The sequence below is a fragment of the Pelecanus crispus genome, chromosome 6, assembly GCF_030463565.1.
Source record: "Pelecanus crispus isolate bPelCri1 chromosome 6, bPelCri1.pri, whole genome shotgun sequence".
In the NCBI taxonomy this organism is placed as follows: domain Eukaryota; kingdom Metazoa; phylum Chordata; class Aves; order Pelecaniformes; family Pelecanidae; genus Pelecanus; species Pelecanus crispus.
Window position 1 is genome coordinate 11,941,978 of NC_134648.1, and position 25,176 is coordinate 11,967,153.

Sequence of the window (25,176 nt, forward strand, 5' to 3'; positions counted from 1 at the left end):
TCTCTTTCCTATGTCTAGTCCTACACTTCATTAAACAACACACCATCAGCAGATTCCATCATTCCTCCAAAATTCCCTTGAATGCAAAGAGTCTTTTCTCCCCACTTCCAGCTGCAAGACTGGAGCTGTACTGCATTCAAGATAGTGTCTCACTTTAAAAAAAAAAAAAAAAAAAAAAAAGGTTTTGAGGGGAACTATGGAAAGAAGTTGAACATGGGAAGAAGTTAAGGACAAATGATGACTAAAGAAAAACAGACTGGAAATAGAGCAGATGAAATTTAATGGAGGGAAATATTTTTAACATGCTAATGAGAAAACATGCAAGAGATCAGCAGTCAAAAGCAGCAGAGAGAGATCTGAAAAATAGAAACCTCTATAACAGTGCTTAGGTGCACACTACCAGCTAATGAGGTTTTTCAAAGATATTAGGGGTTGAAAAATATCCAGTGGCTTACTGTTATATTTCCAAGGTGAGACTGACTGCAAAGTCACTAGCTTCCTCTTTTCACAAAAAAAGCCTGCTAAGCCACCCTCTTGCAATCACACATTTAAGTTTTTCCCTCTGCATGTTCCCCTTATCTGTAAGTAAATTCTGAAGTAGGACAGAGGGTCCTTAGAGTATTTTAAGCCAGCTAAAGATGACTTTTCAGAGAATACATGTATTTTCTAAGAAGAAATCAGCCAGCTATGACTTTTTGCATCTCTGCTTCTTGATGCGCTCTCGTTATTTCACTGGGATAAATATAATATGACAATACCAGCTTCCACTTGTAAACAATCTTCAGTATACCAAATATTCCCTTAGATCCTGGTACTACGATAACCATGAACTTCTCAATAGAGCCTGCAGCTGTGGTAAGAATAATTTCATTTTGCCGATACATGACTAATTAAACAGTCTTTTATGGGGGATATCTAGACAACAGTGTGGGGAATATTCTAATAGAGCATTATAAGGACTTAACTCTAAGCATACTGTGGTTGGCAGATATAAACAGCCAAACTATGAAGCTAATAAAAAACCAAAATGCTGTACTTAGTGAACTGAAAAAACCATGGATATAATTAAAGCTACAAGGGGAATGTATAATTAACAGGTTTGCTCATGTGATATGGGACCAGCTTAGCTAGTGTCTTGCTAAGAAAGGCCAGGTGGTCTGAATTCTCAGCAATAGCTCAAGTTTATGAAGCAGTTCCCCCCATCTTCCTGTGTGTCCTTCCCCACCCCGCCCCGAGTTACTTATTATTTTTTGGTATTGTTTCCAGAGTAACTGCTTCTAAAATTAAATCACCTCTATAAAAAGAGTGATACCTCTGATGCCTTCATTAAATACCTGGCAGTTCACATTTTGGTCATTACTTCAAACACATAGTGCAAATTTACGGCACAATAGCAAAGGCTGTGTAATTCCTGATATGTATCTTGTCAGCCTCCTTAAAGTTAAATCATCACACAATTACTTAACCTTGAAGCAAGCCCAGTGGCATCATGATGCATTTTAGAGGCAACGCAGATCCATAGTGCTGAGAATCAGTAATGACATTAAATGTCTTTATTTTGAGCTAAAACTTAACAACAAAAGCGGAAGATGCCATGTAAAAAAATAGTTTCTACACAGACTTCAGTGGATTGAAAGGTAGCCTGTTGCTTTGTCTTCTCTGACTTTCAGGCTTTCCAAAACACCCTAAAGACCATTAATAAGGCTAAAAGCACACAGCCACCTACCTTCTAATGTGTTCCTGCGGCCATCTGCACCAATAATAACATCAAATTCATACTCTGACAAAGGGTGATCCACAGGGAGAAATTCAGCCCTCCAACCTATCTCTAAAAACACAAAGAATAATATTTATTCATTCTTCAATAATACAATGGAGAAGTGCTTTCAGACTCTGAAGAAAGGGCATTAAGATAAATGGCCCGTTTCTCATTCAGAGCTGAATTCTGCCTCAGTTTGACACAGGGAAATTCTGCTGCAGTCAAAGCTATGTTCAGGCTGTATCAGCAAGATGTCAAGCTCGTAAACTGACAACAAAAAAAATGGAAGCCTTCATCTGGATCACCTAACGCACTAAACTTCCTCTCAGACCCATATCACAAGAATATGGTTAAGCACTTCATTCTCACAGAAATAGCCCCACAATGACCTTACCAGGACAGCACATGTATGTGGTAACAGCAAGGAAAGGCTGGGTTTTAAAAGAAGAAAAACAGCATTCCATCATCAATACTTTTAATTGTCTTCTAAGTAGAAATTAAACGGAAGCATACTCACAAAGCTAAATTTAATCTTTGCATTAACACAAAGCTGATTATGTGAAAATATTTATATTGGCCATATTTTAAAATTATATATGCTTTATATAATATATATGCTTTACTTAAACCAATATATTTATTCTACTGCCACTACATGACCGTTTAAAGATAGCATAGTATTTTCATTAAAGTAAAATTTTAAAATACTCTATTGCTACTGCACCCTAAATACTAATCTTTAAAAAAAAAAAAAGGGGAAAAAAGAATGAGAAATCTTTCTCTATTTTATTTAAAAATCATGCATAAGATGGCTGATAAGATTCTGTGAGCCAGTAGGAGTTATATCAAATGTGAAAGGAAAATGAGGCCCGGGGAGCTTAATCCATCCTCAATATTTATATTATCAATCAGAAATTGTTTTTGCAAGAAGATACCAAAAAGCCACACCAGACTCCCTACAAAGCCTCAAACACATGCCAGAAGACATAGTGCAAAACCTCAACTTCTCAGACTGGGTCATATTTTATCATATTTATCAGTGCTCTGTCACAGTGATACTTATCATGCCTACAACTGCATATAGCAAACCTAGCTGAATAAGAATGGCAAAAAACTCCCATTTCTTTAACAGAATTCAACTGCCTTGAATGATTTCACATAATGCCCGACATAAAAAGAAGTTACTGTGAACAGAACTACATTATGATAAACGATACTTTGGTTTTCTTGGTCTTCAGGAGGTTCCAGGACTTTCATGAATTCTAGATTCACATGAATTTCAACTCCTAGTATAAGTGCAACTTTGAAGAGGATAAGTTGAAGTTGTCGAATACCTGTAGACAGCAAGTAACAAAGATGTATTTAATATGTAAGTAATAACAGCTGCTACCAGCATGCCACCCAACTGATATTCACTGTTAACACAAGCATGCAGCATTATTATTTCCCATACTGTGACGAATGCAAATGCTGCAACCACCACAGGATATTGTTCTCTTCCAGCACAGTCTCGTAGGTAATAAAACTCATTTCAGTGAGCTGCTTAGAATGCTTTTTTTAGAGCTTTCATTCTTAATGATATTTAAAGGATCTCCTAATCAACAAGTTCACCATTTTACGATAGAACATTTTACAGCATATTTCCCTGTAAACTATCCCACTTTTGCCTATTTTCTCATTAGATGAAGGGTTGTATCTACCTTCAACATACTAGAATGAATATCAATATTCTTCATACTTCATAATAAAAACCTATTGTTTAACAAATCCAGATTTACAAAAAAGCTGCTCCATAAGACTGTCATTTGTTCAACTGCCATTTTGCTTAAATGACACAATTTTTTTTTAATCTGTGTGCATGCACACACCCAGGCATGTTTAAGGCAGATGAGCTTCTTGCCAAATCAAGAAAGTCTCCATTAATCTTCTGACCTCGGTACACCTTTTATCTGAACAGTGCCCATGCCCTCAGATACATACTGATGTGATCAATAGATCCTGCACAGAATTTTCCATAAAATTTCTTTGCTCCCAGTCCCCGGAGGTCGTGGATTGTAAACGGCCAGAGATGCAACACATTGTTTCTTGAAAAAGTGTCCCGCTTCTCCACGACGACAACTTTGGCTCCCAGGAAGGCAAGTTCTATGGCAGTCCGCAAGCCACAAGGGCCACCTCCAATAATTAAACACTAGCAGAGAAAAGAAGGAGTCTTACACAGGGTTTTGTATTGACTGCCACACAGTTTCTAACTTACTCTATTGGTACGGCTTGATATTCAGCCGGGCTTATGCTACTGAGAGTGTATTCAAGTCATCTATTTAAATCAAGAAACATTCAAATTTTGTTTGCATTGGTGTTCAGTCAATTTATACAAGAGGATATACTCTGCTTCCTGCAGACGTAAAAGCGTCTGATAAAAAGATGTGACAGAAGAAACAGCAAAACCCCAAACACTTGTGAGCATCTGTTTGTACATTTCTAACTCACACACATTTAGCATTTCAAAAGTGCTTGCAGTAAACGGGGTTACAGCTGCATAAAAGGGGGGGGAAAGGAAATAAATGGTCTTGGTGTAGGCTTTTCTTGTTTTAAAGAGGAAGTCAGTGTACATTTGCCAGACTTGTTAGACAAATCTATGATAAGCCAGTAGTCTCACAGTGTTAGTTACTCTCTCTTCCAAGCGAGGGAGTATCCTGAAGGTAACAGCCTGGTTCACCTGCTGCTGTAAAACAGGGCACATCAAGAGAAGTCAGCAGACTTGTCCTGCTTCACCAGAGCCGGGAACTCATCCTGTCCTATTCCATTTCACCCAGTGGTCAACATGCTCACCTTCAGGACAATCAGATTTTAGGAGCTTAAATCTAAGTTTGGGCATCCTCAGACTAACCGCTTCAGAAATGATTACAGAGAATTCTTGCCCAAATTTTAGTTGACAGCTTTAAGTTTTCACAGACTAACAAGCAAAGGATTTCCAGAAAGCAAACTGATTAAAACCCAGACATATCTAATGCTTACTTTTCCCTGACTGATTACTAAAAACTGATTAGAAACAGCCTTCTAGCTGGACAACGTTGCTGTTCCACACCTCCCCCCCAAAACCCCCCAGAGGCTTCACAAGACCTGTGCCACCAGTTCAAGCAGCCAGCTGAGGCAGGGAGGGAGGAGGTGGGCCCGAGCGGAGGGGAGCGCTCCGGCTGCGAGGCTGAGCTGTGCCGCGTTGCAAACCCAAACCCATTATCTCACACACCAGACACGCTCCTGTGTGTCCCGCACACATAGCCAGACAGTGATTACAGTTTCCAAGCAAGCACGGACTGTATCTGGAGGCTCACTGGATAAGAGTCTGGTTCCCATTACATTTCAATTTCATAAAACAGTCAGTCATTTATTTTGGTTTGTTCGTCATTTGTTTTCAACTTTAACAACTTAAGCAAAAATTATCTGGTGCTGACTTTTGTCCCTGACTTTTGTCCAACCTAACCGTAAAAGTACAATTTTTTTTTTTTTTTAATTGACTAAATAAGTCAAATTCCCACTGAAGGAAGAGCTCCTGTGAGGTGCTTTTGCTGTGCTTTAGGCAAGTATTTTGTTAGCTAGAGTTATTAAGTAACTTAAAGTTAGGGTTGCATTAGCCACTTGGCTTTCTTCCTCGTAAAAGAACATATTTAATTCATAATTTCACAAGAACACTCTTCACTGCATGATAAATACTAAGAAAACATCAACATATGTAATTATATAAAGGAAGAAAATGGAGTGCAGATGTTACCCTGACTGAAGAGGATCACTGGAGGAGTCTGGGTCAGCCCTTTTCTGCACATGCTCGTTGTGATTAACATGGGAACTCTGACCTCTGACAAGAAAGCGACTGCCTTCACAGCTACACAGTTTTCCAGTAATGTTTAGCAAGCAGTTAGAAACATTTTACAAATAAAGACCATACATGGTTTGATAAGGTGGGGCCGTTTTTTTGGCTAACAAACTGTATTATATATAAATAAATGCAACTTTTTTAAAAAAACAGTCTTCTGAGATTTAGTCATAGTGGATCCTGCCAAGTAATAAAACCCACACAGAAAACAGTTCCTCCTGATGCTCTGCAACACAGTATGTTAAAATTTTAAGGAGGATTCTGCCCTCTCCCCTCCTATCACCATTGACAAAATATCTTCCTCATTGCCTAGAGACACTGAAAAATGGTTGTATATTCACTATCATCCATGGTTACCTTCCATAAACATATTTATCTATGTCTGAGAACTATTTGTTCTTTGATTTATTAAGGACGCTTCCTGCTGGTGTAGAGCTTACTCTTGGCACTTTGTCATGTTTTTTGAAACTTCTGGGGTCAAAACCAGCACAAAACCCTTGCAGAGGTAACTCTTACTGTGTTTATGTTCCTACCTTTATTAAGTAAGGAAAGGGACCGTACCACTGTCCTGTCCCTGCCCTCCCTCCCCAGCTCTCTGCTTGCAAACGAAGCCACAGGAGAAACTTTCTTGTAGTCAGCCTAGAACAAACCTTGAATGGCTTCCTAGTTTCACTTCCTGTTACCCCAGTCTCCTGGCTCACCAGGGGCTGCTTTTGAAATTAATTTCTTGCAATTTAACACAGGTCGTGACAACTGGCATCACATAAGGAAGCCTTGCACAATCACTCCTGAAATCTAACAAACAGGGTTGGACAAATGCCAGCAGTTTCTTGACATCCATATCGCCATTCACAGCTCAAATGTCTTTTAATGGTGCCAGACCATCTCCTAAAAAGGTAAAGGGTAACTTGACTTTTCAAAGCGTCTTCCGCAAATGAATCAAAGTAGCAGTTGCTGAAGAGGACTGACAAGGAGCTTTTGTCTCTCTCCTGTTCAGGCTGGAAACAAAGGGAGAAAGATTTGTACAGGTTACAGGGCAGCTTATCCAAGAATAAGATCACAACTAGACCTCTGAGACCTGCCTGAAGAATCAGTATCACGTTGGATGTTATGTCCTGTTTTACAACCAAGAGTATACCGTGTTAGTGCAAGACAGCTATACTGAGAGAAGGCATTTTTCTCAGTGAAAACCTCATAGTATAAAGGGCTGATCTGCTGCTTGCAAATGTACGTAAATACTTCCTGTCAAATGAGAAGCTTCATTAAATTTAATACACTCCCCAAGAACAGCACCTACATTACATCAAGACAGGAGCAGGCAAAAATACAGAAAGAATAAATGAGGAGGGAGAAAACACCACATTTACGCATTCATGTGGCAGATTTTGGGTATCCTGCACCAAACTCCAGCTATGCAGTGACAGCTATGCAGTAACCAAACTCCAGCTGCAGTAACATACATCAAATTTCCTGCACCAAACTCCAGCTATGCAGTAACTGAAGAGACTGCCCATAAAGGCTAACTCCTACAAGCAGCGATCACCACGAGTACTTTTCATGAGAACTTTATGTGAGCTAAATTCATCTACTCTTCTTGCAAATATACTGGATATGAATGCTACTAATTGTCCATTAGCATAAATGCATCGATGAAAATTTTACAGTTATGATATAAATTATAAGTAAATGGACACGCTGGTTTGAGTTAAACTTCAGCAAGAGCATTTTTAGAATACCGGTTATAAAATTCCCATTAAAGAGGACTGATGCAAGTTTCCAGGACAGTAATAGTTACCTAGTGACAATTAGGACTATTTCAATTTAAAATTATAAATATTAATTAAAGCATGGAAATTTTTGTACTTCAAAATAAAACACTAATAAGCCCATGCATACTTTGTAAAAGTTGAATACGTAAGCTGCTGAGTAAATATTATGTTTCTACGGTACTGCTACAAAGTACCATACTTTTCCCTAAAAGATAATTATTTGTTTCTGTATAAATCTTGTCCCACACTATAACCAAGGGCACGCTACTCATTGCATTATTTATCTTCAGACTGAAATAGAGCAGAAACATCGTGGGGTTTTTTCCCAGTACAATTAAAAGATATCAGAAAGTTTCACTTGTAATAATATAAACATACGCAGCATTTGGTAAGTCTCAGAAGCTTGATTCTACTCAAAGGTCGATCTGACTGTAAGAGATACTACTTTCTTTCTATAAGTATGTTTAAGGACAGTAGTGCCTTGAAAATCTCCAGAAAGTGTTCCTACGCTGAAAAAGAGCACTTAGTGCTGAGCTAAATGGCAGCAAATGGCACTTTTGTGCCAGGTGCAGATTTTCAATACGATCTCCTCTATATAATATGCAAATATATGACTTACAAAATAGGAGGAGAGGAAAGGGAGAGAGGGATGCGAAGTAGAGGCCTCTTGCAAGCCCTCCCATCCCCCACTATGAAATCTGCAGCCTGTGAATCCAGGCACCTATATCCCATTCTGGAAAAACCGTATGCAGTTTAACAGCTGAGAATTTGCAGAATGCCTCCATTGGTTTTCACACAGTAAAGTAAGCTTACAGAAACAACTGAGGTTTAGAGAGAAAGGAGGGAGAGAACAAGAATACAAGCACTGTGTTTAGCAAAAAACAAAATAACACTCCACAATGACCTAGTCACACAAATCTCATCCACTTTAATAATTGAAAGGCGTAAGCTACTCATTTACCTTGAAAAAGGTAAAAAACCAGCTCTCGGCATTTACATGCTCACCGTCAAAGAATCTCCCATTTTGTAGTAGCACGTGTGTGTGGGATGCAACGAAACAGCATCTCTTTGCGCAGTTAAGAATAGACAAATCCCATCGTAGCTCAATACATTACACTGTTAGCGTCCAACTCTAAATCCCTGACTCCTCTCCTGCCCAAGGTACCACACCATTAAATTAGTCCTGGAAAATAAAAGTCTGTTCAGTTATGATCCACCCCCGATATGTTCTTGGGATGAAGACAGAAGCTACAATCACTCCAGGAATTCGATTTTCCCATTTCTGCCTTTCAGTGGTTTTGGAGGTGAAAAAGAGAAGATTAATTTTAGACTCCAGCTCAACAGCAACTGGATAGACACAGAGACACTCTTCGCTGCCCTAAGGTGCGCCAATTCAGAAGCACCACTTCTACTCTTCAGTGAAAATGCACACATACACTAGTGAAAAACTAGTGAAAACCATCTGCCTAAATTATTTAGCTTCCTTTAGCTTATATGTAGTATTTATCCAAATCAGCAATTGGAAATCAAAACCTATAGGAATGGATCGTGCTGCTCGAAACGAGCACCCAGGGGTGGCTTTCCCCACGCACCTCGAAGGCGCTGCCTGGTGCTGCAGGTGCCCCCAGCAGCTGTGGGCCTCCCCACGCAGTGGCAGGAGGCTCTGCCCACGCCCAGACAGCCTGCGGGGTGCAGAGGGACAGAATGCTTTGCCTCTCCATGGCAAACCCTCTTCCATCATTTGCTCTGGGCCTGAGGCGTGTTCGTTTCTGTAGTCACCAGATCTGGGACTTCGCACTGGCCCTGGCCTTTGTACGTTGTCCAAAGCGATGGGGACCCACCAAGGATTAATTTGACTGACTCCACAGGATTACATCCTACATGGATTTGGGCAAGTGTTTATTCATGATAGAGCTAAATGTGATGCAACACGAGATAGGCAGGAAATGTAATGAAACAACACATTTTCTGGATCAGCAATGACCGTTTCCCTGGAAAGGCTCCAAGGAGAAACAGCTGCATAAGCAGCTAAGGCAGACGGCTACCAGAAGCTGCAGCGGGAAGCTCTCTCCACCACAACGCTTTTCACTTCATCTCCTTTACTAGACATGAAAATGCTTCTGGCAAAAATAGGACTGCTCAGTAGGACATTCCTGACTTACTGACTTACAGTTCATCTCACATTTGTAGTCTCAGATTTTATCACAAATTCATTGACAGCCGCCACTGGATACAACAATGCAGTCAAACGTACCCTGAATCCACTGAATAGCCAATATAGTTTCTGAAGTTTGAAACATTGTAATTGAAGTCACTGAGAAATAAAATTCTATCTGCCACTTCAGACAATGTTAAAAATGTCAAGAACTAAAGCTTTATTTAAAAAAAAAAAAAAAAAAAAAAAGGTTAAGCTCACAATAGGCATGACATGCTTTGTCAATCTAAGATGCGAGTCTAGTCTTGCTACAGCCCTGGTCTACCAAAGCACTTCAATATATGGTTGCTCCCCTAAACTCAACAACTCTATTCAGCCACTCGCTGCTTCTCTAGACGAAGACCCCCATACAAAGTGCTTGTCATCTCCTTGTCTACAAACCAGCCCAGCCACAAGCACCACCAAAGGACATGTCGCTATAAGATAGCTTGGTTACCAGACATATTAGAGCTATGCAAGTATAGCGTACTCTTGACAGTAACATGCCTCGCATTGCATGAGATGCTTGTACTCATTGACAGTTGCCTGACTTGTTGAACACTGCCATACCTATACAACTGGTTTTACTAAGAGGCAACAGAACATGACCCTATCAAGAACAATGATGATAACTGTAGCTAAATATGACAGTGATTTGGAAGGTGTCCATTCCTCTACATACATGTATAGAAAAGGGACAGTGCCAACCTAAAAGAGGAATTCTTTTCTTCACTTTTAGAAAGAGCCCAGATACCAAAATGTATACCCAAAATAATCTGTCATTAACAGATCTATACTACATGCAAATATTAAAGGGGGGGGGGGGAAGGAAAAAATTTTAATTCTTCCATCAAATGAAGGGGGAAGAGAAGGTATAGGAGCTAATTAAACTCACCCTACAAAAATTAAGTAATCTTTAAAAGCATATTTTCCTCTATTATACTATGTTTTATGAGCTCCTTATGAAATTAGTAAGGTTAAAAATGTTTCCTTTGACAACAGTAATATTCAGTTAAATATATTTTAATGACAGGTCCTAACTCTCCAAAGGGTCATGTGAACACTACTTAAATGCACTACAGATAGTTCCAAAATCTAAAATAAATTATTAAGACTAGCCGGATCTTGCTGAACAGACATTTTGGGAGAGTGAACATCACATAAATACCACTGTTGGGGAAGTTCAAAGGCAGCTGGGAACAGGGAGGCTCATGCACCCCTAATTGCCAGCCAACCGCAGCAACAAAACCCCATCCTGGTGCAGGAAGCGCAACACGACAAGTCCACTTCTGCTTTCAATCCCATCAGCATTTTACCCTTTGTACCCCCAGCTGAGCACCTCAGAAATACACAGTTTTGTCACCTCCTGCCAAAAGCACTCATATCAGCAATTGGCAAAAATGGAGACATTGCTATTTTTCCTTCTTAGAAGACTGTAATATGGATTTTAGGCTACCTAATCTAGGCTGATTTTGGACAGAGCTCTTTCCTCAGCACTGTGCCCTGCAGTTGCTGCACTCACAGCTGGGCACGGCACAATCCAGGGATCAGAGGATCTATCTTTATTGCCCTCCTGTTTTACTGGGTCAAAATACCAGAAATGAAACATTAGTACATTTATTGCATTCATTTGGCTCATGTTTACAGGGATTTTTTTCTCTTCTTTGGAAGATAAGCTTCTGCATGGAAAAAGACACGTGCCTTCATTTTTCCCAGATGAACTTGGACGCACTTGCCCATCCATCCTCTTTGTCTCTTGGATGTATGTACTAATATTAGATTTGCGTATAAAAACCTTTCCATAGTTTGAAATTAAAACAATGGTATGAAAGACATCTGAAACTTATAGTCTGCTATGCAACACATTAAAGAAAGGCTGTTTACATTCAGTGTGCTAGAAGGTCAAGAGTTCCTTCATTGATGCACCAAAGCTGTCGGGACTTTGTTCTTTGGAGCTTTTCTGAAGAGCTCTCTCAGGCGACATTGGTCATATTTAAATATGTTGACTTGATCTCAGAGCTTTTATAACAATTTACAAAAATAAACTTTAAAAAATTGCAATTGGTAGACATAATACAGAAAAGTATCTCCAGAAACTTTCAGTTCCCCTGCACCAGTTACAGCTATCTGAAGAAAACCTGCACATCATCTGAAAAGAAATATTATACAATTTTTAATAAACAGATTATCCACCAGAAATCAGGCAAGTGCTTTAATCCAAAAATCTCCTCAAATAAAGCACAAAATAAACCCTCTAACATCCTTTGGAATTAAAAGCGTATTTGCTGGTTTTTTACCTTTCACTGTAATGAAAATGAGGTGGAGGGGGGAGAAGGGGAACCACACCCAACACCCCAAAGAGGTTGGTTTCTTTTCTTTTTATTGGCCAGTTGCTTAAACAATCAAAATGAAAACAAGATAAACCTTGCAGAAAGAATGTTGCCTGACTATCCCAGTCATGAATCCGGTTGGCAGCATTTAAGTACCTTGCCTTTTTTTTGTAGGCTTATGCCTGTCATACTGAGATAATGCTTTAAGGCTGTTCTTAAAAACTTAGCCAAAAAAAACCACCCCAAAACAAAACCAGGAAATAAAACAAGACAGTTCATCCAGAAGGAGAGAACTGGTGAACAGAGATGAAGAAACAAAGGCAGCAAGAGCTTCACCTCCAAGCACAGCAAAGACTTAGCAGAGACCAAGCCATGAGTCCTGGGAGCCTTGCGAGTAGCGACACTCGTGAGATTGTGATTGCAAGAAAGTAATTAATCCTCTACATGGTTTCAGGGTCAGGGGCTGACCAGCCAGTAGAGGACTTGTCTACAGACCCAGAGGAAGGGATTTCTTATGTTTTATGGCATCCAAAGCATGCAGACAAGTTGGTCAACAACCATAGCTTTGCTACAGGAAGAAGTTGGTGATATGCTTTAAAAAACCCCAGCACTGTTGCTACAGCCTGGTCTGTCTACAGAGATGAAATACTACACTGAAGCTAAAATTTTTAGCTGAACAACAACAATTACAACAATCTAATAAATCAGCTAAGCTTCCGCTTAAAAACAGGCTTTTTAAAGTAAGTGGTGAGTCAAGTTATTTCAAGGTCATTTGACAGAATATTTTAAAATATGTTCTAAAATACATTTTTGTATTAGGTGAATTATTAACCAACACCCAGTTAAGACTTGGCTTTTAGAAGCCAGTACGGGGCAAATGAGCTCACACAGAACTAGCCATCAGGTCTGAGGCAGAATCCAGATTTTTGAATTATTATTTATGTATTTTTAGAGAGCTGAATCATTTAATTGCATAATTTCTTAACTTTCCTAAGCAGAATGACTGTACAGTAGTGTATGGCAGCTATAGCTGAGCTCAAAATGCAATGTAGTACAAGGTGGCAGCAATTCTGGGCTCCTGGGGTCTATTTTCTTCCAGCTCATCATGCAGTCTTCAATGCCCCTGCATTTTTCCAGTGCTGGCATTCATGGCCTCTTAACTAGTAAAGCCAAATACAGCTCCAAAGAGTGCAAACCTGATTTTTTTCCAGTTTATTTAACGGGTCACTTGACCATCGTAGTTTACCATAGGTAGACAATGCTTTTTACTTTTTTACATTTTTATTTACAATTTGAAAACACTAGGAATTGACCAAGCAGCACCTCTTAGCAATATGGCATCCAATAGCGTCAACAGGCAAGATGGACTTGAACAGTTCAAACAACTAGAACTAAAAATATGTATCTTTAGTGTAACATTTTTTAGGGAGGTTTCTCATAGCAGGGAAAGTTAACACCACTCGTACAGAACCAATAAACCAGGCCGCTGGCAGCATATCGCACAGCAAAAATTAGATTTTGGCAGCTTTAGTTCTTATTTCCAAAACCTTTTTGGCTGAAAACAAAGAAGGTACTTAACAGCCCTTATTACTGAAGGAAAGAGTCTTGAAAAATAAAAGTAAATAGAAAAAAGGTGAACAAATATGAAAAGGAGCATGCTTCAAAGACAGGGGCAGAGAGTTGACATAAAATTTGGCAGCAAATTGCACATCACGAGGTGCAATAGTCTCTTTTGCACCAACATCCGACACAACAGAAGGGAGATAAACATACTTAGAAGATCAGTGTTTATTTACACAGCCACGTATTAATGACTCTGTTTTCACATTCCAGCCAGGGTGAAATTCAGAAGCACCTGCCTGAACAACACCGGCTGCGCTTGTTCTGCCACTGTCAGGGCTGTATCTGGGCTGACAGGCAGTGAACTTCCTACCCCAGCTGCCTACAGCCAAGCAGGAGGCACAGCCAGCAGACCCGGCGGCAGCCCCACCGGTCGCATCAGGTGGGAAAGGCTTCCCACCATATGCAATGCTTTCCTACCTCGCTAAAAAACAAACAAGAGAAAAAGGAGAAAAAAAAAAAAAAAAAAAGCCTCTGCCTTCCACGGAGCACTTGCTGATCAGCGTAACTTGTTATTAGTGATCTGGGTGTGTAGCCCTTGGCAGGAAGCTCACTACCATCTCTTGCAATGTTTTCTAATCTGAGTTGCAATTTACCCTGGGGCAGTTGTTTTATCTGAATTGTAAATCCAGTGAGGGTGGCAGAGAGCACAGGCAGGATGGGGAGGTGGACGCCAATCACAGAGAGGAGTATTTGCTGTTGCACAGGTCCTTTTAAAGCTGCTCTTGTAACTCATTCAAAGGGGCAGTGGAAGTAAGCAACACAAGACTATTTCAACGTGTGGCATAACCACACGGTTCCTTCTAAGCTAGTATTTTTGTCAAATGAACAAATCCAGAGGGTGATGCAAGACAAGCGAGGCAGTATCTCGTGGTTGGTTTCTTAAGCAGAAACACGCACGACCTTGGGAAACACAAGCTGTTCTTCAGGGCTGAAAGAGGAGCAGCAAATGTCCAAGGCAAAATGCAAACTTTGAAAAACTAATCAGAATTTGATCTAGCAGTGTTAGCCGGACTACTAGAGAGAAGGTGAAATGAATAACAGTTCTGGTTGCGCTCCAAGTAACTGGGCAGTGTTCTATGCTGTGTAGGCTCTTCCCTTGCATGGATTAGGTGAAGGTATTTAAGCCTCTCCTACAGGTCACGTTCTCTAAAGCTCTGACCATTCTTGCTGCTCTGCTCTGGACTTGCTCTAGTTTATCTGCCTCTTGCCTATAACACGTGCTTCAAACTGGGCAAAATATTTTAGCTGGGTTTTCACCTGCACCAACTAGATGGGAAGGAAACCACCCCAATCCCTGACACACCACAGGCCTCCTCGGCCAGGCTCCCAAAATCAGCTTCCCTTGGGACAGCACTACACCCTATGGACTCAGGCTTGGTGTGTGGTCTGTTGTAAGCCCAGATCATTTTCTGCAGCATATTCCCAATTTTCTCTGGTGTTGCACTCTGTTAGAAGGGTGATAATTTTTTAGTAGCTTTTATCCTCTTGATCTCAGACCATTGCTTGAACTTTTCAAGATTTTTTTTAAATTCTAATCCTGTGTTTCAAAGCACTTGCAGCTCATTCCACTTTGGTTACATCTGCACCTCCTCAATCCAGCACCCAAATTTTTAATAAATATGACAAGCACCAGTCTACAACAGCAATCACTGAAATCCAGCTTAATGCATTTCCTCCGTCTGGCAGCAAATTATTGCTAGCACCACTGTAATTACAGTTCTTTAGCTGCCCATGTGGCATAATTTAATATAAACCATACTCACAAGTTTACTCGTTAAAGCAAGGGCTCCATGAGGGTCAAGTCAGAATTGCAACTTCTGCTTCCCTTGGACTTGCTGGGCCAACTTCTTTGTAAAGGAGGAAGATACCTATGTGGGGCTGTAGCGTTCACAATCAATGCAAGATGTCACCATTACCCACTTCATCCCTCAAGCCTCTTCTCCCAGTATATAGCATAACAGGCCCTCAGCTCATACATATTTCTAATTTAAAACTTCTGTAGATATGAAGTATAGCTCTTATGGTTGCGCTCTTATGTTAGCTGAAATGATATAACACTTGCCTTCTCTCTGCCATCACCCAGGACCCAGAACGAAACCAAGGCCCATTTGGGTACTTGCCAGATTCTCACAGGTCAGGAAGATTTGAAGCAAAATGTGGCCAGCTGCCAGGGCAACAGCTCTCAGTTGCGAAGGCTTTTTCACCACAGAAATATGTGGTTCTCCCCTGCTACCAGGTTTGTTTCAAAATACAGCTTAAACTCACCGAAACATTCCCGACCCGAGGAAAAGGTTAAAAGACTGAAGAATTAGAAAACTATAATAACGTCACATTATGGTATAAACTCAGATTATTTTTCAGTAAGCAGTTTTCATCAGATATATAGGTTGACACGCAAATATCCTAGAGACCTGAAATGGCAAACAGGTGTCTACATTAGTTTGCAGAAATTTGGCTGTTTGCAGACACAAACAGATTTTGTGCATAAACGTAGACACGTTAGGGAATGCAGGAATTTTGAGCACTGACTGACACAGTCAACACTGTAGCAGGGAGAGTAAGGCAAATTAACCCAATTTCAAGGGCATTAAAGGGGAATTTCTACTTTGTCATGACAACAGATCCCAGTTAAACTTTTCTTTGATCACAACTCCATCACTGTTAAGGCTTTTTAGAGAGAGAATACAAATAGAAATTCTATTATTTGCTTAAGACAATCAGCTTCTACTAAAATATTTCACATTTTCACTTCTTATACAGCATCTCTTAGAACTGTAGTATCTTACATTCCACCAAAAGTATATTAAAAGCGATCTGCACAAATGCCTGAAACAGAAAACAATGCAGAATTAGATTTGTCAGCAGAAAGAGAGCAACCACATCCCCAAAACCCCAGTTCTCAGGGCAGACATGGGAACCTTGGGAAGAACCTGAACTATAGGAGACAGGAAATTGCCTTATTGTCTGAAATCTGGTTTTTAGCAGCCAAGTGTTTAATCACTTCTTGGTAGCAAAAGTTATGTATTTCCTCACTTATCAGTACACAAACATTATCAGAGGGAAGCTGGAAACGTAGCTAACAACAAACCCGTAACAACCACATCTGGCACGGTCGGAGCCAGGAGAAAGGCCTGACCGGAGCAAAGCATCGGCATGGGCCGTGCGCCGGGGCCAGGCGAGAGCACCCTTCGCCCCACACACACCACCCTGCCTGGTGGATGGACACGCTGCCCGGCTGCTTCACACAGTCAAACCCAAAAGCATTACAAAGCCACAGTTACGGCAACATGCCCCGTCGTAACATTTTGTTTCATTCAAACTTAATTAAGCCACCTGTGGTGACAATAGTAGTGCTTTGTGTGAAAGTAACTGGGTGTCACTCCCTGTGGAACCTTTATAAAATATCTAGGAAATCAGGTCAGGGTGGGACAGTTCCTTCTGTCAATTAGTTGCAAAGCCATTAAGCAAGGGACAGAGAAACAGTACGGTGCTGTTAAAGTACAAATGTAAAGCTACTGTTACCTTTCAAGCCAAAAATTTTAAAATTCCCAAATGCCTGAAAAAGTCGTATTTAGGCTGTCTGATTATGTTACTTTGGCCGGGCTTCACTGCTTTTCATGACTGATAAATCTGAAGAATCAAGTGTTTGTGGAAAAGTCTGTAGGATAGTAAAAATAAAGTGACTTCATTACCAAATCACATGCCAAACATTTGCTTTTGCTGATGTAATTTGGCCCAATCTCAGTTTAAAACACAACTCGGAGTCAAATGCTTTGTTTTCTTTCCAAAGAAGCCTGTCTGCTGTGTGTCCTGTCATCACCTGAGCTTCTCCCCAGACCCTCTCCAAAAATCCTTAGAGAAATGAATGCATAGACAATGTTCAACAACTGTGGTTTCACTACATGTTCATAGGTGATTTGCTGCTTCTCCCATCATCTCAAACAAATCTTCTTTACCACTCATTCCCATTAGTCCCATATCTTCTACTACTCTGAAACAACTCTGTAGAAGTTACTTATTAAAATTCCTAAAAATAAGTTTACAATGGAAATCCAGTGCAAGGCTTTAGGTGTCCACTCCTACAAGGCAAAAGCAAAGAAGCATGGATACCAAAAAAAAAAGCTTGTCTTTCAAGTGTACCAAACACACTTAGGTGCCACTTAAAAAGTCAGCAGAATACGTGGCCCTTAATACCCCCACCACCTCAATAGGTTCTGGATTCTGCTGTGTGCTTAGATTAAAAAAAAAAAAAAAAAAAAAAAAAAAAAGGCAGCTGAATGTCTTTTTGTGAAAAGTCACAACCTTTCATTCACTAAACTTCCTATAAATATGGTACTCAACTTCCAGTTTCAAGCTTTATGACCTTCACAGGAATGCATTTTTATTATAATAAGAGAATTAGCAATGCTATCTAATACATCTAAGATAAGTTTTGTGTCTGCATTATAAACATAACTATCAGGTTTGGAAATCTCCCCATTTCAATTATTATTTTGAAGAGATTAGTATGTCCAGCAAAAAGGATGTGCCATCTGGATATTCGCTCTTTACAGAATAAACAGGTTGAAGTTTTCATTATAATAAGGATATTTTTGAGTTGGAGCACAACTGGCATTCCTTTCTTTCATCTTACAATTCAATTACTCTTTTCAAAAAACAAGTATTTGTCTCGAGGGACACAATCAGTCATGACACTTGAACACACAAACTCACTGGCTTCTGTACCAGTACGTACAGCATAGGAGAAACGTGGCTGAAAATCCAAGTTACCTCTGAAGGGTCAACAAATGCCAGCGCTGCAGAAGGAAATTTAGCCACAATACCAGCAGGTTTATACATGCTGAACAATTTGCTTAATTAAGAGACAAGTATTTGTTTAGCACTACAGAGGAAGGTGGAGAGAGAGGAGAGGAAGACATCTAGAAGCCAACCTGCCTCATTTACTATGAGGGGCAAGACTGCAGATTAGGATGTTTGTAAACAACTGAGGACTGGTAGGAAGCCAATTTCTACCTAATAACAAGGAGAAAGACCTGGTATCCACTCCTCATCCTGCTGATTACCCTATGGCTACATAACATGGCAGCACCTCTCCCTTTCTCAACTCTGTGGGAAGGAGAGCACCAGGCAAAGTAGGTTTAATTAACTCCCAAAGCATTCGTTTGACAGCCTTTGGAAACGGAGACAGTATGAAAAGGAGCGGAAGGGGTTTGGCAGATAAAGACTGTCCCGTTTTATCATTCGTGGGTACACCAGTGTGGTCAGTACAGCGAGACAAGGCTCAGAGCCAGTGCTGAGTCAGTCACAAAACCTCCATCCTCCATTCCCATTTCTGACCCAGGGCTCCTCTTCAGCTGGCTTATGCCCTGGCCCCCAACTCCCCTCTGCTCCTGTCCCCCCTCAAGCTACACGCTCTCTGTAATGCTGCCTTGGCTAAAGCAGCACCCCACCAGAGGAGCCCATGGAGCCCCCCCTACAGCAGAGACGCCAATGCCACCAGTTCCAGGTAGGACTGACAGCATATGATGCTACTGTGAAGAGCCACTGTGTTTTTATGCAAGCCCTAGAAATGTGGTCATAAATAATTTAAGAGTCATTCTCTTGCAATAAGTTTCCCAACAGAATTTTTTGGAGGGGAACCTAAACTATTATAAAACAAGCTTCAAAAGGCCAAGTCCAGGAACAAGGAAAACAAGAGAGGCCAACAGGGACGGACTTCAAGATCATTTAATTTGTTTTTCAGGAACCTATGATATATACACACATATACCTCCAAATGCACGTATGTATGTATTTATACACACAGCTCTCAAGGCTTCTTAGCTCAATTGTATTTACTTGCTTTATGCTAATGTTGTCCAGTTGGGCCTTGAAACCACTGCTCAGACTGCACAAGTCCTCTGCCAAGGAACTGTGCCCAAGGTGGGGTCTGCAATAGAGACAATGCTCAAACGACCACAGCCATGCACAGGAATTTGCCACCGCCCTCCCCACAATGTGCGACACCATCATCTGAAACTAGGTATATCCAGAGAGAAACGCTCGAGTCTACCAAGGCAGCTGACAATTACACATTAGCACTTTAAACAGAGTTTCCTTAGTTCTCCTCAAGTGTAAGCATGTGTTTTAAAAAAACAGCACACATGTTTGAGAGGGAAGACAACACCACATTTGCATGCTTTACAGAATCAACACCTCTCTTCAGAGTAAGTCTGAGATGTTTTCATGTGCAGCGATCTCTGCTCTCCTCAAGCATGAATGTCATGGGAGAGCCAGAATTTCAGGTGCACAGCATGAGCCAGGTCCTGCCCTCTGATACATGTACATACTTACCTCAAACATCAGTTGGAGCCTCATTTATATGTGCATGCGCATATCTGTATCATTTACACAGGTAAACTGCTAGTAAATCAAGTGAAGAATCTACTCCATACAGAGAGGTTCAGACATGTTTAGAGAACACTCACATATGTCTTGAAAAGGCTATTGAAAACACTCTGCAACTGACTGGATGGATTCTTGTTCATCATTGTATTATGTTTTGCATGTTCAAAAATTTAGAGAGACATCCAAGCTGCTAGCATGGTGCACAACATATGTTAAACCTTTAATCTTCTCCAATTGTCTAGCTACGTTTCATTCCATGAAGAAACAAATAATCATTATAGATTCCGGGCACGCTACTCTGCATTGATTAGTAAAAGATGAAAATGAGAGAGAAACTTTGCCAGGATAATAAAGTTGTGCTCTTTATGTTTATCTATCACAGTATGAATTCTCGAGTTTTGGCTGCTTAGGACAGACTTCTGTTTCTCCCTAATACTGGTGAACTGTGCAAATGCCAGCTCCAGAAACAGCTACTCTGAACAATACTCATTCCCATTTTACAAGTTTGTGATGGAAGGAAGTGTATGTTTGATACAGATTTAACATACATACAGATGGACTTCTACAGTTTCGAAAAAAGTTTGTTTCTGCCCCAATTTTGTGTATGTCTTTCTGCAACTTTGGTTTTGGTTTTTTTCCTTCTACAAAGAATTAAAGTGAAAATAAAGTCCACAGTAAGGCAACTCTGAAATAGCAGTGGGTTTGAACTCCTTGAAAATTGTTCAACTGGTTTTATTCATCCAGCTTAAAATCATATCATTGTAGAAACTTTGGAAGCCGTATTTGGCAACGTTCTTCAAGAGCAGTTAAGACACAGGATTATTGTTATTTAGCTGGAGTGGAACATTCTGTATGAATAAAACTTGTTTATATTGTAATGAGTAACTTAAGTGTGGCTGAAGAGTTTATAAGCACAAAAATCATCAAGTACAGCATTCAGCTCTTAAATACTGTGCAAAAAAAATGAACAATTTTTGGGTGAGGCAGCAGGTTCTTGGTTTGGGGGGGAAAAAAAAAAAAAAAAAAAAGACCATGAGTAGTTTAGATCCTGACTGCATTTTATCTCCTTTATCTCCTGCAAAGATTAGGAAGATTGCAAGAAGCCAGACAGATTGCAAAGCCGTATCTGAGAAGAACTGTGAGCTGCAGACTCAGCTACGGAGCTCATGGCCACAACTTCACATAAAGCCTTCATGTCATGTATTTTTTTAAAATGATGCCCATTAGTAACCTTGGCTCTGTTGACAGAGCTGCAGTTGCAAAAATCCACTTAGCTTATTTTGTGATCCTGCTTTAACAAGTAAGATTTTTACTCCGGGCTGATCTACTTCAACCAGTCTCCAGGCAACTCCAGAGAGGTGAGTGCTGGGCACCGCTGTCAGGATTTAGCCTGCTAACTCCTGTTTGCCTGCTTCACTACTAAAAATGGTAGCTGGCATAACATGCAAGAAAGAAACTTAGAATCACCAGTTGCACTATAGGAAAATCATGGTACGTATATTGTAGCCTAATCTCTCTACTGGCATTTTGTTTGGACTACCAGCATTTCTGAGAATTCCTTATCTGTAAGTGGGGCTGTCAGAGTACACCACCGCAATGATCAGGGAGTCCGCCGCCTTCTCGCAATGTGTCTCCTCTCATTCACATTACATAGATAGGCTTTCACAGCAGACTGTGATTCACATGTGAGGAATGTTTGGTAGATATCCCCACAGAGCCCACAGACTGCGGTTACTGCTTTCATTTGCAGCAATCTGAAGATTCATGTTTCTCTCGTTAAATCACTGATGACACAGTGAAGTGCAGGTCTGGGCATGGTCCAGGTTCATAATGAACATCTACAAGTATTTCACAGAATATCTATACACACACTGTTCATATACAGACATTCTATATTCATCTGCAATTTGATCATATGTGCATCATAGATATGTCCATTAATTTCTGCAAATACTTAACACCATGCCACTAAAAATCAATCTTTACTCTCAAAGAGCAGTAATACCATACTTCCAACACTGCAGAAGGTGTTGATTAGCCTCCTGCTTGGCAACCTTGTAAAGCATTACACAGGCTGTATTTTATGTACCAACTGATTTCCCTGAGTCTTCTCACCATATATAAAAACCAACCTCTTTGCTTAAGGACTTTGTGGAACCAGCCCTTGGCTTTGTAATGTCACACTTGAGAGAGAAGTACTTCATTTTTATATTTCACAAGGCTCTTCAAACTACTTTTTTGTGTTGCAAATACTTCCTCAAACTAACCATGGAGATTTGGACCCAGGGCTGTATGTGTGAGTGAGGTGTATGTGGAATATCTCCTATAATTTGTTAATCATCAGACACTTTCTCATTCCTTCCCTTTCCTGTCTGTTTTCATCACAGATATGCTCAATGACATATGTTCAAGGCCTTTTGAAAAGAACAGAAGGGAGGGAGGAAGCACAAGGTCAAAAAGGGAAATGAAGGGAAAAAGGAAAGGAGAAAGAGAGAAGCTGTCAGGAAAGCAGTGCAAATATCTGTGATGGCACTCTTCATTTTCTAAAGAAAACTGTAATAAGGACATTTATTACCTTAGAAGAAGTTAATAATAATCGGGAGCTTATTAAAAATGAATAAATAAAACCAGAGGCCTCTATATGTACTGAAGGTAACATGGTGTCCTTCTCCCTGGCGCTTTTGAGAAGTTTCAATGCAACGATGGAAACAAGAAGGAAGATACTTTCAACACTGCCTGTCTACTGAGTCTCTAAAATAACAGTTCAGTAATAGTTTTAATTAAAGTCATCCACATTTTGGTGTCTAGTTACTCCCCAGTGTGCCCTTCCTCTCTGTTCTACTTCTATACAGTCAAGTAGCTTCTTAAAACTTACACTCCTTGGGGCAACTTTTAGCTATCACTTGCAGTAAAGAACTGAATTGCTCTCAAAGCCGTTAAAAATGTTCTGTGATAGCTAGATGAAACAAGTGGCATGAACTAGAGTAGTTTGTACAGTTTTATCAAGAAGATTTATACCAACGTTCAGTGGTTCTCTCTATCAAAATATGGTATTGTATGCTCTGCTGAAGAGAAGGTAATTTCCTGTCCTTTCCACAACTAAGCAGACCATCTCCTTCTGTAACTACGACACAGCAATTATCCTCATTCTGCTTGTGAAAAAGGGTTACATGAAAGTATTTAAATCCCTAAATAGTGCAGGATTTTCTTTTGCTGCTGTTTAGTGACTAGAGCCAATACTAGGTGACAAAGACCGATCCTCAGGCCTCCAAATAGCACTTTCCAGACAACAGTTTAGAACTGCGGTTGAAACACATTTGGCCAGCCCTGGTCTCTTAGAGCAAGCACCAAGCACCAGAGGAGCCTACTGAATACACTATGATTTCCACCTTGCAAAACCCTGTTTAATAAATCAAGTAGTTCTTGTGAGCCTGGAATGAATGAAGCCTACTGCCTCATGAGTTTATATCTTATGCCTGATTGACACCGACATCTAAAGAGGACAGAAAACTTTTCTGCCACAATTGAGGCAGATTGTAAAGCAGGGTGCTTTTAGGACCACTCTTACATGCTGTGTGCTTCCACAAAACTTGCAGAACAAAAATACCTGTGTGTGATGGTATAAACCCTGCTTCTGCCGAAAAACAACTTTAAAAGATTCTAAGCTATGAAATCCAAAACTGAACTTCTCCACTTACCTTTGTGTTCATACAAGATTTTCCACGTTTATACTCTTTATGACTTGCTCTCTTATCCAGCTTGTTCCACAAAGCTTTGGCCTTCCACGTGGTCACTCTTGACTTCAGTTTGGTGTAAAAGTTTCTATTGTCCAAAGGATCTAATTCAAGTTGGCGAGTGAGAATATTAAAGGCCTGAATGGTACCTTTGCATGTTGATGCTTGTACAAAGTTTTCGAATATCTGGCCAGCTTGACTGTATTTTTCAACATCGTTTTCCCCCATGTTCTGAGACGTGTTTGAAAAGGATTAAGCTGGAGCTCTTGTGCTGGGATACAGGTGACCAACACTACCAAGTACTTTCAAGCATGTTATTCCTAGAAAACACAAACACATGTCATGTTAAAGCAGGTTCTGCCTAACAAAATTAAACCCACAAACTGTATATCCAATAGAGGCATAAAAATACAGCATATGGTGACTGTATAGCCAGGTATAAAAAGTTAGTAGCAGCATCCAAAATAAGTGTTACAAGTAAACATAGCATACTCGTGCTGTCATGACGTGTATACTTCACAAAGACTGTTATAAAAACCATACAAACTCAAGCCTACTGCTTCAAAAACAACCAGCTTCACTGAGAGCCTGAGGATTTCTTTAATTTTTGTTCAGTGATAAGTGCTAGATAACAAATAAAGAAAATGCAAATGTCCGAATGCTTTCCCAAGTAGAATTTATGTCACAGCAAGTACATGCCTAGTAACGTTTTGGTCTTAAGAATTCTTAGAAACCTACAGCCAAAAGTCAATACTATTTGAAGGAATTTTCTCCCATTGCACAAGCGAGGGCCAAGAGTGCAGCTTAGCCAAAGCAATTTAGAATTGGCACAATCACTTGCCGTGAGCAAATGCACAGAACAGGCTAAGAAGAAACATTATCACAAGTTACACCAAAACTGAAGAAACAGAAAACAAGTAACCAGAGAGCTCCCCTCTTTCTAACTCTCTCAACAAAATGAGAAAGGAATTTTATCTCCACATCTCCATGTTAAATGCTAAAGTTATGTGTTTAGAGTCTTACCTTATCATGTGCTGATGATTTAAAGTAATGATGTTTGGCCCACTAAGCCCCATTGGCTTTTCCTAGTAATATCGCTGTCAAACTGTCCCTGATGTTCCAAATAAATACCCTTACCTTCTGTAAGAGCAATGCTATTCTAAATTAACGTAAGTTTGCAAGAACTAAAATACTTCCATTGCGGCACTCCCTTATCCTTCTTTAACTTTGCTCTCAATTTCTGATGGGGAACATCTTAGAGTCAGCCAAGATCCATAGAAAATATCCAAGTGGCTTTCACATTTTCCAAGAAAATTGTTACAGGTTATGTATAACCTTGTCCTCAGAAGAGAGTCTACCTGGACTTAAGTCCAGAGATTTAAGTCATGTATTCTTTTTCTTGCTGTTAAAGAATTATCTACCAGTCCAAGAAATCAAAAACTAAATCAATGCTTGCCTAACCTCCCACATAATTAGTTATTTTGCTTGGAACATCATCTGTTGGCTGAT

At 40.1% G+C, this 25,176-nt stretch overlaps 1 protein-coding gene across 3 annotated transcripts in view; it reads right to left on the reverse strand.

Moving 5' to 3' along the window:
- Positions 1-23,895, reverse strand: part of MICAL2 (microtubule associated monooxygenase, calponin and LIM domain containing 2) — a 108,395-nt gene extending 84,500 nt beyond the window's left edge. For all 3 annotated transcript variants that reach the window (XM_075712349.1, XM_075712350.1, XM_075712351.1), the window contains exons 1-4: positions 23,632-23,895; positions 3,740-3,947; positions 2,977-3,093; positions 1,727-1,828 (exon numbers count right to left, since the gene is read on the reverse strand). In XM_075712349.1, coding sequence (XP_075568464.1) covers positions 1,727-1,828; positions 2,977-3,093; positions 3,740-3,947; positions 23,632-23,895 — 691 coding nt within the window. The remainder of the gene's footprint in view (positions 1-1,726; positions 1,829-2,976; positions 3,094-3,739; positions 3,948-23,631) is intronic.
- Between the last annotated feature and the right edge of the window lie 1,281 nt (positions 23,896-25,176).